This window comes from Rana temporaria, chromosome 3, assembly GCF_905171775.1.
Source record: "Rana temporaria chromosome 3, aRanTem1.1, whole genome shotgun sequence".
NCBI lineage: Eukaryota > Metazoa > Chordata > Amphibia > Anura > Ranidae > Rana > Rana temporaria.
In genome coordinates this window covers 446,730,098-446,747,025 of record NC_053491.1, presented here as the reverse complement: position 1 = coordinate 446,747,025, position 16,928 = coordinate 446,730,098, and the positions used below count along the sequence as shown (strand labels likewise).

At 46.3% G+C, this 16,928-nt stretch overlaps 1 protein-coding gene across 6 annotated transcripts in view; it reads right to left on the bottom strand.

Moving 5' to 3' along the window:
• Positions 1–16,928, bottom strand: part of NACC1 (nucleus accumbens associated 1) — a 62,732-nt gene that overhangs the window by 21,089 nt on the left and 24,715 nt on the right. For 3 of the 6 annotated variants that reach the window (XR_005748082.1, XM_040346571.1, XM_040346573.1), the window contains exons 4-6: positions 6,749–6,943; positions 3,870–3,975; positions 62–159 (exon numbers count right to left, since the gene is read on the bottom strand). Coding sequence is in view for 4 of the 6 variants with exons in the window: in XM_040346571.1 (XP_040202505.1) it covers positions 62–159; positions 3,870–3,975; positions 6,749–6,943 (399 nt within the window). In the remaining 2 variants the exon portion in view is untranslated. The remainder of the gene's footprint in view (positions 1–61; positions 160–3,869; positions 3,976–6,748; positions 6,944–16,928) is intronic. The other 3 variants (XR_005748084.1, XM_040346572.1, XM_040346574.1) reach the window with 1 other exon arrangement.

Here is a 16,928-nt window from a genome sequence, read left to right as displayed (position 1 = left end):
GACTTCACAATGCAGTTCATGAAAACACTTGTTTCTCCCAATGTCTCAGAAGACAACTCACACTTCACAGCGTGCAACACTCGGCTGTCCAGGGGCTTCCTACTGGGGTCGTTGGTGGACGAGCGGATTCCTGTTCCACAACTGTTTGCTAAAGTGTTCCTGAAAGATGAGAAAAAAAGCACTGCTCAACAATATTTCTAAATGGGACCATCCAATGCAATTCAGGACACTTCTATTGAAAAATCTTAATGTGGTCACCAGTCATTTACATGTGGAAGGACAGTTTGCAACTACTTGTCTGTAGCCTGTCCTGAAGCTGGGTCATGGAACAAAAACTATTTGTACTTAATTACATGTCCCGGCTACAACAGACTGCTAATGATCCTAAAGAAGTTTCCTTCTTCCACCCTGAATGCACCACCACCCTGTCCTAGTACAGCTTGCAATGCTTGAGAGGCGAAGTTCACCTTTCATAACATGTTACACCCGTATCCAGGGTGTATCCGGTTACTAAGGGCCAGATTCATGTAGCTGCGCTGCGGCGTAACTCAACTCATTTACGTTACACCGCCGCAACTTTTCAGCGCAAGTGCCTGATTTACCAAGCACTTGCGTGTAAACTTACGGCGGTGTAACGTAAAGCCGTCCGGCGCAAGCCCGCCTAATTCAAATGGGGCGTGTACCATTTAAATTAGGCGTGCTCCCGCGCCGAACGTTCTGCGCATGCTCCGTGTGAAAATTTCCCGCCGTGCTTTGCGCGAAATTACGGCGCCCCGACGTGTTTTTTGAACGGCGACGTGTGCAACGTACTTTCGTATTCCCGGACGTCTTACGCAAAAAAAAAAAAATTTGAAATTCGACGCGGGAACGACGGCCATACTTTAACATGGCTGGTCTAAATCGAAGCCTTGAAATAGCAGGCTTAAGATTGCGACGGTAAAAACCGACTAGCGACGACGTAAGAGAATGCGACGAACGCGCGTACCCTCGTGGATCGCCGTAAACAGTCAATTTGCATACCCGATGCTTGAAAATGACGCGAACTCCATAGAATTACACCTACGATCCGAAGCCGTACGCCTGTCGGATCTTAGCCAAAAGCCGTCGGATCTTGGTTTGAGGATTCCAAATCAAGATACGACGCGGCAAATTTTAAAATACGCCGGCGTATTTCTGCAGCCCCTGCACCCTCCAGAGTCCCATTGTAACAGTGGGTCGGGCATCTGCTTCCATACACCCCTTGTCATAATTTAATAGGCAAGAAAGAAAAAAAACACACACACACACACACACACACACACACAAACGGCTCTGCCCACCCAGCCGCATCTTTCGTTCTGTGAAAGGGAGAACTACAACTACCATCATCCATTGCGGCTGATGGCTTGTAGTTCTCATTGATGGATGCCGATGAGGGTTCTATATAGTTCAGCGAGTCTCCCTGTCATTCAGTAACTGCCTGCCCGTACCAGGTACAGGCAGACAGCTACACCGAGTCTGCAGGAGCCCGAGATTGCACCCGTAATCTGCTGATCATAGGTGCAAGGTTTTACAGGTTTCTAATAAAAAAATAAATGAACATTTTTTTTTACCTGCAAAGAGATGTGCATTTATTATCTTTTTTTTTTTTTTAAAGGTGAACTTATCCTTTAAAGTGTATGTAAACCTTCAGTAATGAACTTCTCTTATTTGCTTTTTTTTGGGCTATGTGTATATTATATAAAAATAAAATTGAAAGCAAAAAAAAAAAAAAAAAGAACTGTTAGGCCTGTTTCACACGCTGATCCCCACTGAGCAGGCGGATGACAGGTCTATCTCCTCTCACTGTGCAGAGACGGACCTGTCAGAGCCCCGCTCTCCTCTATGGGGAAATCAAATGAAAACGGACCGCCTGTCAGTTTTCATCCAATCCTCCAGGCGGATGGAAAATAGGGTCACCAGCCATCTGGATTTGGCGGACAGAATGGGATTGGATAGCAGCGGGTGTCAGTGGACATGTCACCGCTGACATCCGCTGCTCCATAGGGCTGAATGGAGCGACTGGAAAGTTCATGTGAAAGGGGCCTTAATCATGCCAATTTAGAGCAATCTCATGGCCTTTGCATCCTGCCTGCGTTATCTTAAAGAGTCCATCCAGTTCTTACAATTGACTACTGAACAACTGCTATCTATGTTGCGAAGATGAAAAGAGGGGGATGAATTCAGTAGTTTAACACAAGGCAACTATATGGTAAATATGCTGCACATCCACAACATTAGGAGGGGAGTGCATTTCTAGTAAATAAAAAATGTATTTTTTTTATGCTGCTTACAGGGTCTTTAAAGAATATGTAACCTTAACATTTCATATTTCTGTGCCTGCTGTTCCATGTACTTGTATGAAAAAGTATCCTGTTGCGTTTTGTATTGCTTCCTTCCTGGTGTTCCTGCCAGTTCCTCTGCTTTCCTATCCAAAACTTTCCACACCAGGCAGGAGCAGAGGCGGCTCTCTAATTAGGCAAATTAGGCGGTCGCCTAAGGCCTCGCACCCACAGGGGCCTTGTGACCACCTAATTTGCTGAATTAAAGAGCTAGAGGTGGGTAGGAATAGCAGCGCCCGGGTGGCTGGAGGATGGGGTGAGTAGCAGAGCCCCAGCCTCTACCGCACTGGCTGCTTTGTGTCACCTTCCCTACTTGTGTGTTTGGCCGTTCACCGGCTCTTCCGTGTCCCTCTATCCTTCCCCATGCTGCGCCGCTCATCCCAGAGTCCTCCTCATCCAGAGCTCCGCCCCCTGAGGACAGGGACCCCCTTCATCTCCCCTTGGGACAGGGACCCCCTTCATCTCCTGGCGGGGGGGGGGGGTGAAGAGAAAAAGTGCCCCGACACCAGCACTGAGAACACGCTGACACCAGTGCTGAGAAAGAGTGCACTGACACCAGCACTTTAAGGCTCTTAATATATGCAATTTATGCAGTTAATTTTTATCGCTTTCATTTTTTTACCATTACGGGTGAGTGGTGCCTCATGTCTAAGTTATGCCTAAGGCCTCACAAAGCCTAGAGCCACCCCTGGGCAGGAGAGCACAGAGTGTCATTTCCCTAGCTATGCTAGGAAACACGGTGTGCTCTCCTCCAATGTTTAGACTTGTCCTGACAAGCACCCCCATTCCAGACAGCCTTTCTCTAAGAAGATCAGGGTACTGGTGTTTCTCCTCCCCCAGCTCTTATGCAGCTTCGAACAGAGGGAATGCGATTACTTATTAAAAAAAAAAAGGTATTTGTTTTCTTAATTTTTATCTATATACACAAATGTTTTGCCTTTAATTTCTATTTTAAACTGAACGGGTTGTTTTACAAGGTGACGGTTTACATATACTTTAAAGGAATAAAACAAAGGGATATGTAAATGTATTGCAGATCTCCTGTATATGTTCTTCAGGCACATCTGCATAGATTCTGTATGTTCTACCTTTGCTTGTGTGCAGCTCCTCACACAGTCCAAAAACATACTGGTAACGAACTGGCCCTATAGGGCAGGAGTAGGCAACCTGGAGGCCCTCCAGCTGTAGCAGAACTACAAGTCCCATCATGCCTATGGGAGTAATTGTAACTGCCAGCCTTGCGATGCCTTATGGGAAATGTAGTTCCATGACAACTGGAGGGCCCCAGGTTGCCTACCCCTGCTATAGGATGTGCAATAGAATGACTGTAGCAGGGAAATTAGGCCACGTGACCCTCTAGAGGTGGGGCTGATATGGACAGTTCTATGTACTCTGCAAAAAAAAGGATAATACAGGGAATACAATTTTTTCATTATGACCATTAACCTCTTCTACACATGAAGAAGCCAGTTGTAACGTTCCATCATAACAACCCATCCCGCTACTAACCTGTCAAAGAAGGAGGCCAGTAACCGGCGAAGTAGGACCTTGTGGCGTGTTCCGGCGCTAATATGGCAGTTCATCAGCTGAGCACGGGTGATAAACACATTGGTTCCTGAGATGGTAAGAAAGGATTGTGGTCATCATTTCTGAACAGGTCAAAATATGAATTTTTGTACCAATCCTAAAGGTTTAGCCACCAGAGTATGGATTTAGATTTTTTTTCTTCTATATCTATAGTGTAGTAAAACAGCTTTAAAAAAAAAAAAAAAAACAAACACACCATTGGAGCACCTTAGAAACCAATATAATTTAGCTTTGGTCACCCCTGTAGTAGCAGGAAGTGCCCCTGCATCCAGACTATAGGGCATCAAACTACATAAAAAAAAATGTATTATTAACCGCTTCCCGACCGCCGCATGTACATTTACGTCGGCAGAATGGCACGGACAGGCACATTGGCGTACCTGTACATCCCTGCCTTTCCGCGGGTCGGGGGTCCGATCGGGACCCCCCCTGCTACATGCAGTGGCCGGATTCCCTCGGGGAGTGATCCGGGACGACGGCGCGGCTATTCGTTTATAGCCACTCCGTCGCGATCGCTCCCCAGAGCTGAATAACGGGGAGTGCCGTATGTAAACACGGCTTCCCCGTGCTTCACTGTGGCGGCGTATTGATCGAGTCATCCCTTTTATAGGGAGACTCGATCGATGACGTCAGTCCTACAGCCACACCCCCTACAGTTGTAAACACACACTAGGTGAACACTAAATCCTACAGCGCCCCCTGTGGTTAACTCCCAAACTGCAACTGTCATTTTCACAATAAACAATGCAATTTAAATGCATTTTTTGCTGTGAAAATGACAATTGTCCCAAAAATGTGTCAAAATTGTCCGAAGTGTCCGCCATAATGTCGCAGTCAGGAAAAAAACGCTGATCGCCGCCATTAGTAGTAAAAAAAAAAAATAAATAAAAAAAATAATAAAAATGCAATAAAACTATCCCCTATTTTGTAAACGCTATAAATTTTGCGCAAACCAACCGATAAACGATTATTGCGATTTTTTTTTTACCAAAAATAGGTAGAAGAATACGTATCGGCCTAAACTGAGGACATTTTTTTTTTATATACGTTTTTGGGGGATATTTATTATAGCAAAAAGTAAAAAATATTGCATTTTTTTCAAAATTGTCGCTCTATTTTTGTTTATAGCGCAAAAAATAAAAACCGCAGAGGTGATCAAATACCACCAAAAGAAAGCTCTATTTGTGGGGGAAAAAAGGACGCCAATTTTGTTTGGGAGCCACCTCGCACGACCGCGCAATTGTCTGTTAAAGCGACGCAGTGCCGAATTGTAAAAACCCCTTGGGTCATTTAGCAGCATATTGGTCCGGTCCTTAAGTGGTTAATAGGGATGTCCCGATACCACTTTTTTTAGGACCGAGTACAAGTACCGATACTTTTTTTTTTGTACTTGCCGATACCGATACTTTTTTTTTAAATGTGTCCCCCAAATCCAGCCTTATGTAGGTCTCCAGTGGCAAAGGGAAAGCCACTGGAGAGTATCGGGACAACCCTAATTATTAACAAGCAGGAAAAGAGCTTTAAGGCAAGCCATCAATAACCTCTCTAACTGCAGCCACTGTTAAGTGATTCATTCTTGAAGATCACAACAAAGACTCCAAGATTTTAGTTTCTGAGAAATTAGAAACATCTGGTTGGCAAACTGCCAAGATTCTGCTTTTAATGGAAAAATAGCAGAGATTTCTGTGCCACTGTTGTGAGCTTTAACCTCCTGGGCGGTGTTCCCGAGTCTGACTCGGGGTGAGATTTTTGGGCTACGATCGGTAACCCCGAGTCAGACTCGGGCTCGCCTCGCTGGATGTACAGGGAATTTTACTTACCTTGTCCCTGGATCCAGCGATGCCACCGCGCTGTGTGAGCGAGCAGGACCTCGCTCGATTCACACAGTGCCTCCGTGTGACGCCGATCTCCGTTCCCTGCGACGTTACGACGCACGGGGACGGAGAACGGCGCCAAATTCAAAAAAGTAAATAAACACCTTACATACAGTATACTGTAATCTTATAGATTACAGTACTGTATGTAAAAAAAACACACCCCCCCTGTCCCTAGTGGTCTGCCCAGTGCCCTGCATGTCATTTTATATAATAAAAACGTTTCTTTCTCCCTGCAAACTGTAGATTGTCCATAGCAACCAAAAGTGTCCCTTTATGTCAAAAATAGTTTTAGATCAGCAAAAAAAACAGCGATAATAAATTATAATCACTTGCAGAATTGTGCGATAGCGATTTGTGGGGAAATTCGTCATAAAAAAAAAAAAATAATGACAGCGACAATTCTGCAACTGAGCAAATTTCAGTGATTTTGATTTGATTACATTATTGAATAATTTTTATTATAATTATATTATTATTTGTTATAATTATTTATAATTATTTATTATATTATAATTTATAATTTTGTTTTTAAAAAAATGTCATACCCGGGATGCCTATTAGAAGCTTGTTTGGTCAGATTTAAGTGAGTTATTTCTAAAAATGACAGACCTACAATATAAAACGCCAAATTTCCTTGCAAATAATGGTACCGCTTTCAGCATGTTTTTTCTGAAAGAATCATACCGCCAGGGAGGTTAAAGAGGAATTTATCCACAATGCCTATAGATACAGAAGTGAATGAGGGATTTTTAAGGGTCATACAATTTATGGGACTGTTCTGAGCCCAATGGACTAGTGCAGAACTTCAGTTCAGCTACATCATCTTAGAACATGGCGGGGCCAACATGTGGTCAACCTAAGTAAGATACATAGAAGCTGCTTGTTAGAAAACAGAGGAGCATATAAAAAACCGGCAGTACATACCCGTCACCAGTTCTATCTTCTCAGCAGGATCTCCTTCTTCGTAGAGTTTTGGATGACAACGGTTCCCGATCTGGCTGATGAGCTCAGCTGGTAGTGTGGCCAGGTCCTGCTTGACACGAACGCGGTTCCTCGAGTCTGAGAAGACCGGATCAGGCAAAGCCTCCACCTTCTCAGCTGAAGAATTCAAAGAATATTCTAATGGTAAGAGGACAAGGCACACAGGTTATACATTGCACAGTCATGGAAAGGCGTTCTGCACACCGAGACCGACGACGATGGACTTGAACTCACCAAAACCGACAAGACCACACAACAATCAACATCAACTGATTTATAAGGGACAACACACACACGCCAAGTACAACAACCAGCGCCACATACAAATGCACAAAAAGATATGCAAAGCTCCCATTCATTTACATGTTCTACTGAGTCTCTAAGTGCAAGGAGGTCTTCATCACCTCCACAGGCAGCAGATTTGTTTCTGAAAATTTTAACGTGCAGATTTTTTTCCCCCCCATTTAACCAAGAGGAAAGTTTGGCACCCTGTCAATTTAAAAAATAAAATATTTATTTTACCTTCTGAAGTATATTATACTTAAAGCGGAGGTCCACAAAATGGAACTTGGGGGGGGGGCTTCAGGAGGAGTGGGACTTCCTGTCCCACTTCCTCCTTCCGCCGAGGGGCTGGTAAGGCGAAAGCTTAATCGCCTTACTGCAGCCCCTCCCTGTAGGCGATCGTATGCGCAGTGACGCTCGCGCATGTGCAGTGGGTGCCCACACTTGGAATGAAGACACCGGCCAGGGAGGGAGGGAAGAGGAGCGGAGCCCCGGCCGGCGCATCGCTCGAACCGTGGAGCAGGTAAGTGTCTGTTTATTAAAAGCCAGCAGCTACACTTTTTGTAGCTGCTGACTTTTAATAAACATAAAAAAAGGCTGGAACTCCCCTTTAAAGCGGAGCTCCGCCAATTTTTTTTTTCTTTTTTAAAGTCAGCAGCTACAAATACAGCAGCTGCTGACTTAATTTATGGACACTTGCCTGTCCAGGGTGCCCGCGATGTCGGCACCCAAAGCCGATCACTCCCTCGGCTCTCGGGTGCTGCTGCCACCGCCATCTTCGATAAGGGAATCAGGAAGTGACTTCACTTCCTGGTTCCCTACTGCACATGTGCGAGTCGCTCTGTGCCATTCCACTGGTCCCTGCTGTCTTCTGGGACCTGTGTCTGTGACAGCGGGGGGGGGGGGGGGGGGGAGGTACAGTGTAGGTGCTGGACGTAGGTCACCGCAGTGATCTATGCCTGAAAGTGGGATAAAATACCTGCATTAGACATGTATCTGCTCCCTCCTCCCCCCTGAAAAGGTGGCAAATGTGACACTGGAGGGGGGGGGGGTTCCATTTTTGGGTGGAACTCCTCTTTAACCAAGTCTACTGTCCAGGTCCCTCTCCAGAGTGTGTGTTGTGGACGGATAATTCAGCCATGTAGACATGCCCATGCCAGACAGTCCTTTCACACTGCCAGAATCACCTGCAGAATCTTCTTGATCCCGAGTGGATCCTGGCGTGTGAATAGCCAATAGCAATTGTCCACATCACGCTGGAGTCAATGTGGCAGAATGACCCAACCTCCTGTACTCCGAGAGAAGATTTGGGGCCAGAATGTCATGTCACTGTGGATTTAGGTGAACAGGAGGAGTTTTTTTTTTATTATTATTATTATTATTATTTTTTTTTTTTTTTTTTTTTTATGCCAGTGATTAGTTAGAGCAATGTTCTCAAAGTACCGGCCCGCGGACCAGTTATAAATGGCCCGCAGGCAGGGTGGAAGTGGGGGTAGCAAAGAGGGAACAAAATTATTATTTTTTTTTGTGTGCTGGCGCCATCTGGTGGTGAGCCGTTGGTATTACACGTTATTACCACCAGATGTGAGCTTGTGCCATCTGGTGGTGGCCGTTGGTATTACAAGTTAAGCATTACAAGTTAAACAGCAATTCTAATGTCATTTTTCACTATTTTTCACTGCCATCTTCTTCCCTCTAATTAGAACCCCCAAACATTATATATATTTTTTATCCTAACACCCTAGAAAATAAAATGGTGATCGTTGCAATACTTTGTTACGCCGTATTTGCGCAGCGGTCTTACAAGCGCACTTTTTTGGAAAAAAAATACACTTTTTTTAATTTAAAAATAAGACAACAGTAAAGTTATCCCCATTTTTTTAATATTATGAAAGATAATGTTACGCCGAGTAAATTCATTCCCAACATGTCACGCTTCAAAATTGCGTCCGCTTGTGGAATGCCGACAAACTTTTTTACCCTTTAAAATCTTCAAAGGCGACGATTAAAAAAATTCTACAGGTTGCATGTTTTAAGTTACAGAGGAGGTCTAGGGCTAGAATTATTGCTCTCGCTCTACCAATCGCGGCGATACTTCACATGTGTGGTTTGAACACCGTTTACATATGCGGGCGCTGCTCACGTATGTGTTCGCTTCTGCGCGCAAGCTCGTCGAGACGGGGGTGCGTTTTCTGGCTCCTAACTTTTTTAGCTGGCTCCTAGATTCCAAGCAAATTTGTCAAACCCTGACTTACACCAGTGCTGGTGGTAATAATGCGCTCGCTGACACCAGTGCTGGGGGTTAATAATGTGTTCGCTGACACCAGTACTGTTGTTTTTGAAGTTTGAAAGTTTGCATGCGGCCCCCCATGGGATATGGAAACTTGACTTGTGTCCCTCAGGTAATTTGAGTTTGAGACCCCTGAGTTAGAGGGTTGCAGGTGGTATAGGAGAAAAACAACCAGGAGTTCAAGTAGAACTAGAAGTAAAACTTTTTTTGGCTAGAGCAAGCAAGGGTTATAATAACCACTGATGGATTTTTCTTGACCATCTGTGTCCCTTCTGGAGAGATTTATCTTCAATGCAACTTAGTAGAGTAGAAAGAAGAACTTTTTTTCCTCCAGTTTTGAATAGAGCAAGGGAGGGTTATATAATTTTTTTCGCCATCTGTGTCCCATTGCAGAGATTTCACTTCTTGTTCAATAGGAAGTGAGGGGAAATCCCTGTAAATGAAGGGAATTCCTTGGGGACCCCCAACTCACCAGAACTAGTGTCCCCATTCTAAGAATTTCCAGCTATTACTTTTCTGGGGACAACCCAAAATTTGTGTTTTTCTTTTGCTTTCAATGATAACGTTAAAACAGGACAAATGAAGAGGGTGATACTCCCTAACAGGGGGCACAGACAGTAATAAAAACCGACAGGGGTTCTAATCCATCTCCACTATCCAAAAAAGTTTTGCCTTTAATTATACTTTTAGCTTTAATTACATTTCTTTACCTAATTTTTCCTTTTCAAGCGCTTTATACTGCCAGGTACAGCCTCTATTGTTACTGTCTTAGGATGGCAACGCTACCTGATTGGCATCCTATGCAAAAATAGGGTTATCACCTTTAGAAAGAAAGTAGGCATGCTCAGCTAGTAACAACGAGTCAAGGGCAGACCTTCCTTCCTGCAGGGTTGTCCCGATACCGATACTAGTATCAGGACCGATACCAAGCATTTGCGCGAGTACTTGTACTCGCGCAAATGCTCCCGATGCTTCACCCGATACTTTTTTTTTTCCAGACAGAGCAGTCCTCAAAGAGAAAGCCAAGACCGCCCCCCCCGCCGACGCCATCTAGTTGATCAGCGCAGGGAACAATACAGCTTTCATTTGAATAGCTGTGTGTTCCCCCGCCACGCCTCGTCATATATAGCCCCTCCCCCTTGTCCGGGCACTTTGATAGACAGATCACCCGTCCCAGAATTGGATGGGTAATCTGTCCATCAAAGTGCCCGGACAAGGGGGAGGGGCTATATATGACGAGGCGGGGGGGAACACACAGCTATTCAAATGAAAGCTGTAATGTTCCCCCGCGCTGATCAACTAGGCGGCGGGGGGGGGGGGGCTTGGTTTTCACTTGGGGGACACGGCTGCATTTGTGGGGGACATGGCTGCATTTGTGGACACATTAAGTATCGGTACTTGTACTCAGTCCTAAAAAAGTGGTATCGAACCCACAATATGCCTCAACCATAAATCGCATCAAAATACTTAGACCACCATTTGTCCACTTCAGGATATTCTTTATTCCTATATATGGAACTATTGATTTAAATGGTGCTGTGAGTGCTATGTAGGCAATTTTGTCATGTCATTTTTATAGTCAACTATATATATATGTGTATGTGTATGTGTATGTGTATATATATATATATATATATATATATATATATATATACACACATATATATACACACACACACACACACACTTTTTTGTATTTTAATTTTTAAATAAACAACATTTTAAAGGAATATGACATGTACGGGTGTGCCTATAAAGTCCATTTTCAATAAATGTACAAATACTTCAACAATTAGGATGTTGGCACACGTCTATTTGCGTATCCACACTGCCACCCTGTGGTGATACAATTTATCCAAATTCAATACTCCTGTAGTTCCCACTTGTAAGATTGGAAGGATTTGGGGAGGGATTTGTGCTAGGAGGGGAGATTTACTCTAGAAGGGGGTATTTAAGGAAGAGGCTTTATGCTGGGGGGGGGTTTGGGAAAAACTGGCTCTTAACTTTCATGCGTACACACGACCGTTTTTCATGACGTGAAAAATGCCTTTTTTTTAAGCCCAGGTTCACACTGGGCTGCGGGAGTGAAGCCGTGCGAGTTCAGCTGAACTGGCGCAATTTCACTCCCGCTGGCAGTCCCGATTTCGGCCGCGATTTCAGAGACATCTGTGCAGGTTTCTGCACAGATGTCAATGTAAATTGTGGCTCGAAATCGCAAAAAGTAGTACAGGAACTACTTTTTGAAATCTGTGCAGCGCCGCACCTATTAGGCCTGTGACATTGACGACAATTGCCGGCAAATGTCAAATCGCATCTCAAATCGTACCAAATCGTACCCAGTGTGAACCAGACCTAAATGTCATTAAAAACGGCCGTGAGTAGGCTCCAGAGCATTTTTCATGACCTGAAAAATGGGCATTAAAAATTTAGAATATGCTCTGTTTTTTCGCATCGTTTTTCAACAAGGAGTACTAGTAGGATTTTTCATTGCTGGAATTTCCAGAAAAGAGAATCTGAAAAAGGTGGGCTAGATCCTCTCACTCCCTCATAGGGAGTTGGGCTTCAAAGGACCCCCTCACACACCCGCCATTGCCACCCGGGGCATTGAGAAAGGTGGCAGATTGCCTCTGGGGGAGGCCTGCCTACTCCCAACTCCTGCAGTCCGGCTCCTCTCTCGAGTACACGCACAAAATACACTTTAAAAAAAAAAAAAAGGGCAGCAAAGAAGCCACTTCTCTCCAAAAAAAAAAAAAAAAACATCAGGGACAGATTGATCTTCTGCAGAAAATATGGTGAATGGACTGCTGAGGACTGGGGCAAAGTCATATTCTCCGATGAAGCCTCTTTCCGATTGTTTGGGGCATCAGGAAAAAGGCTTGTCCGGAGAAGAAAAGGTGAGGGCTACCATCAGTCCTGTGTCATGCCAACAGTAAAGCATCCTGAGACCATTCATGTGTGGGATTGCTTCTCATCCAAGGGAATGGGCTCACTCACAATTTTGCCCAAAAACACAGCCATGAATAAAGAATGGTACCAAAACACCCTCCAACAGTGACTTCTTCCAACAACAGTTTGGTGAAGAACAATGCATTTTCCAGCACGATGGAGCACCGTGCCATAAGGCAAAAGTGATAACTAAGTAGCTCGGGGACCAAAACGTTGACATTTTGGGTCCATGGCCTGGAAACTCCCCAGATCTTAATTCCATTGAGAACTTGTGGTCAATCCTCAAGAGGTGGGTGGACAAACAAAAACTAGGGTTGTCCCGATACCGATACCAGTATCGGTACCGATACCGAGTATTTGCGGGAGTACTTGTACTCCCACAAATACCCCCGATACCTAAATAGAATACTAGATCTGTCCAATACCGAGCAAGGGGGAGTGTCTATACGCGGCGCAGCGGGGAATACTACAGCTATTCAAATGAAAGCTGTGATATTCCCCGCACGCTGTGGCGGCATCTAGGTAGGGGGGGACATGGCTGCATATAGGGGGAGGACATGGCTGCATATAGGGGGGGACATGGCTGCATATAGGGGGGGACATGGCTGCATATAGGGGGGGGACATGGCTGCATATATGTGGGGGGGGACATGGCTGCATATATGTGGGGGGGGACATGGCTGCATATATGTGGGGGGGGACATGGCTGCATATATGTGGGGGGGGACATGGCTGCATATATGTGGGGGGGGACATGGCTGCATATATGTGGGGGGGGACATGGCTGCATATATGTGGGGGGGGACATGGCTGCATATATGTGGGGGGGGACATGGCTGCATATATGTGGGGGGGGACATGGCTGCATATATGTGGGGGGGGACATGGCTGCATATATGTGGGGGGGGACATGGCTGCATATATGTGGGGGGGGACATGGCTGCATATAGGGGGGGGACATGGCTGCATATGGGGGGGGACGACATGGCTACATATAGGGGGGGGGGACATGGCTACATATAGGGGGGGGGGGGACATGGCTACATATAGGGGGGGGACATGGCTGCATATAGGGGGGGGACATGGCTGCATATAGGGGGGGGACATGGCTGCATATAGGGGGGGGGACATGGCTGCATATAGGGGGGGGGGACATGGCTGCATATAGGGGGGGGGACATGGCTGCATATAGGGGGGGGGGACATGGCTGCATATAGGGGGGGGGGACATGGCTGCATATAGGGGGGGGGGGACATGGCTGCATATAGGGGGGGGGGACATGGCTGCATATAGGGGGGGGGGGGACATGGCTGCATATAGGGGGGGGACATGGCTGCATATAGGGGGGGGGACACATGGCTGCATATGGGGGGGGACACATGGCTGCATATAGGGGGGGGGGACACATGGCTGCATATAGGGGGGGGGGACATGGCTGCATATAGGGGGGGGGGGACATGGCTGCATATAGGGGGGGGGGGGGACATGGCTGCATATAGGGGGGGGGACATGGCTGCATATAGGGGGGGGGGACATGGCTGCATATAGGGGGGGGGGGACATGGCTGCATATAGGGGGGGGGACATGGCTGCATATAGGGGGGGGGGACATGGCTGCATATAGGGGGGGCATGGCTGCATATAGGGGGGGGGGGGCATGGCTGCATATAGGGGGGGGACATGGCTGCATATAGGGGGGGACATGGCTGCATATAGGGGGGGGGCATGGCTGCATATAGGGGGGGGCATGGCTGCATATAGGGGGGGGGACATGGCTGCATATAGGGGGGGGGACATGGCTGCATATAGGGGGGGGGACATGGCTGCATATAGGGGGGGGGGGGACATGGCTGCATATAGGGGGGGGGGGACATGGCTGCATATAGGGGGGGGGGGGACATGGCTGCATATAGGGGGGGGGACATGGCTGCATATAGGGGGGGGACATGGCTGCATATAGGGGGGGGACATGGCTGCATATAGGGGGGGGGCATGGCTGCATATGTGGGGGGACATGGCCACATATGTGGGGGGACATGGCCACATATGTGGGGGGACATGGCTGCATATAGGGGGGGGGCATGGCTGCATATGTGGGGGACATGGCTGCATTTGTGGGGGGGGACATGGCCACATATGTGGGGGGAGATGGCTGCATTTGGGGACACATTTAAAAAAAAGTATCGGTATTCGGTATCGGCGAGTACATGAAAAAAAGTATCGGTACTTGTACTCGGTCCTAAAAAAGTGGTATCGGGACAACCCTAATAAAAACCCACTAATTCTGACAAACTCCAAGAAGTGATTATGAAAGAATGGGTTGCTATCAGTCAGGAATTGGCCCAGAAGTTGATTGAGAGCATGCCCAGTCGCATTGCAGAGGTCCTGAAAAAGAAGGGCCAACACTGCAAATACTGACTCTTTGCATAATAGTCATGTAATTGTCGATAAAAGCCTTTGAAACGAATGAAGTGCGTGTAATTATATTTCACTACATCACAGAAACAACTGAAACAAAGATCTAAAAGCAGTTTAGCAGCAAACTTTGTGAAAACTAATATTTGTGTCATTCTCAAAATTTTTGGCCACAACTGTAGACATCTCCTCTACCCTGGAAAGCATGAGGGGGGAAAAAAACACACAAAATTGACCCCTGCTTTCCAGGGGGGGGATAGCAGTGTTTGTCATGACATCACTTCTGCCTCCCAGAATCATAGAGATCGCTGGGGACCATCCGGTTCAGGGCCAGCTCTATTGTAAACACGCAGCCAGATCGGATCTCCGGCTCCCCAAATCGCACAGGAGATTATCTATACCTGCAATCCTTTAAGCATTTTCTGCATCTGTTGTAAAGTTACTACCTAGAGGCCCTGCCAGAATTTCTGTTTTAGGCTGACAACGCTAAGCGACTGGCTTGTAATTAGCAGTAGTGTTGTCGGCCCGCCACACAAGCTTGTTTAGTGGACAGGTGCGCCGCCTTTCACATCTATCAGATAGGCAGCCCAAAGCTTAACCTGAAGACGTGGGCACGCCAGGCCGTCAATGACGCAGTTAACTGTAAGGCAACAGTGTAGAGCTGTCCGCCTACACCAGCAATGCCGGCAGAATCTCTAGATAAAAAAAAACTGATTTGCTTAAGGAAATTTTATAGAAATGTAACATAATGCCAAAAGATACTTAAAAACAAATTGTGTGTGTGTGTGTGTGTATGTGTATGTGTATGTGTATGTGTATGTGTATGTGTATGTGTATGTGTATGTGTATATATATATATATATATATATATATATATATATATATATATATATATATATATATAAAAATATATATATATGTATGCGTGTGTGGGGGGGTTGTGTGTGTGTATGTGGGGGGGTGTGTGTGTGTATGTGTATGTGGGGGGGGTGTGTGTATGTGTGTGTGTGTATGTGGGGGGGGGGTGTGTGTGTGTGTGTGTGTGTATGTGGGGGGGGGGTGTGTGTGTGTGTGTGTATGTGGGGGGGGGGTGTGTGTGTATGTGGGGGGGGGGGTGTGTGTGTGTGTGTGTGTGTGTGTGTGTGTGTGTGTGTGTGTGTGTGTGTGTGTGTATGTGTATGTGTGGGGTGTGTGTGTGTGTGTGTGTGTGTGTGTGTGTGTGTGTGTGTGTGTATGTGGGGGGGGTGTGTGTGTGTGTGTGTGTGTGTGTGTGTGTGTGTGTGTGTGTGTGTGGGGGGGGGGGGGTAGTGTGTGTGTGTGTGAGTGTGAGTGAGTGAGTGAGAGAGTGTGGGGGGGGGGGGTCGTGTGTGTGTGTGGGGGGGTCGTGTGTGTGTGTGTGTGTGTGTGTGTGTGTGTGTGTGTGTGTGTGTGTGTGTGTGTGGGGGGGGGGGGGGGTCGTGTGTGTGGGGGTGTGTGTCGTGTGGGTGGGTGGGTGGGGGTGTGTGTCGTGTGAGTGGGTGGGTCGTGTGGGTGGGTGGGTCGTGTGTCGGCTCCAGAGCATTTTTCTCGACTTGAAACATGGCCATTAAAAAATTTAGAACCTGCTCTATTTTTTCTGCCCTTTTTTCTCGTCGTGAAAAATGGTAGTGTGTACACTTTAACGACTGAGAAAAAAAAAAAAACGTGCATGCTCAGAAGCAAGTTATGAAAAGGGAAATCTGTATAATCAGCCGAAAGGATGGTGCCAATCGAATGGAACTTCCCCTTTATAGCGCCGTTGTACGTCACCGCGCTTTGCTCAAGCATTTTTTTTCACGATCGTGTGTATGCAAGGCAGGCTTGACAAGAATCACGTCGAGAAAAAAAACGTAGTTTTTTCCATGACCTTACAAACGGTTGTGTGTACGCGGCATAAGACCAAAAAAATATATAAAACCTACAGCAATCAGTGGCAACACCACTCCTGACACATGGAAAGCACATATGGAGCATATTAACCATCCATAGCACCAATTTACTCAAGCATGGGAAGGAAAGCAGAACCATTTTCATATAATAAAAGGAAGAAGCGCTGGACTGGTAGAGAAGTCTGGCCAAATCCACATAGAGCTCCAACTTTAGCTTGGTAAAAAATGATATCATAGATAACGGTCAGATAAACTTGATCAATTTTGGAGAACTCAGAAATGTT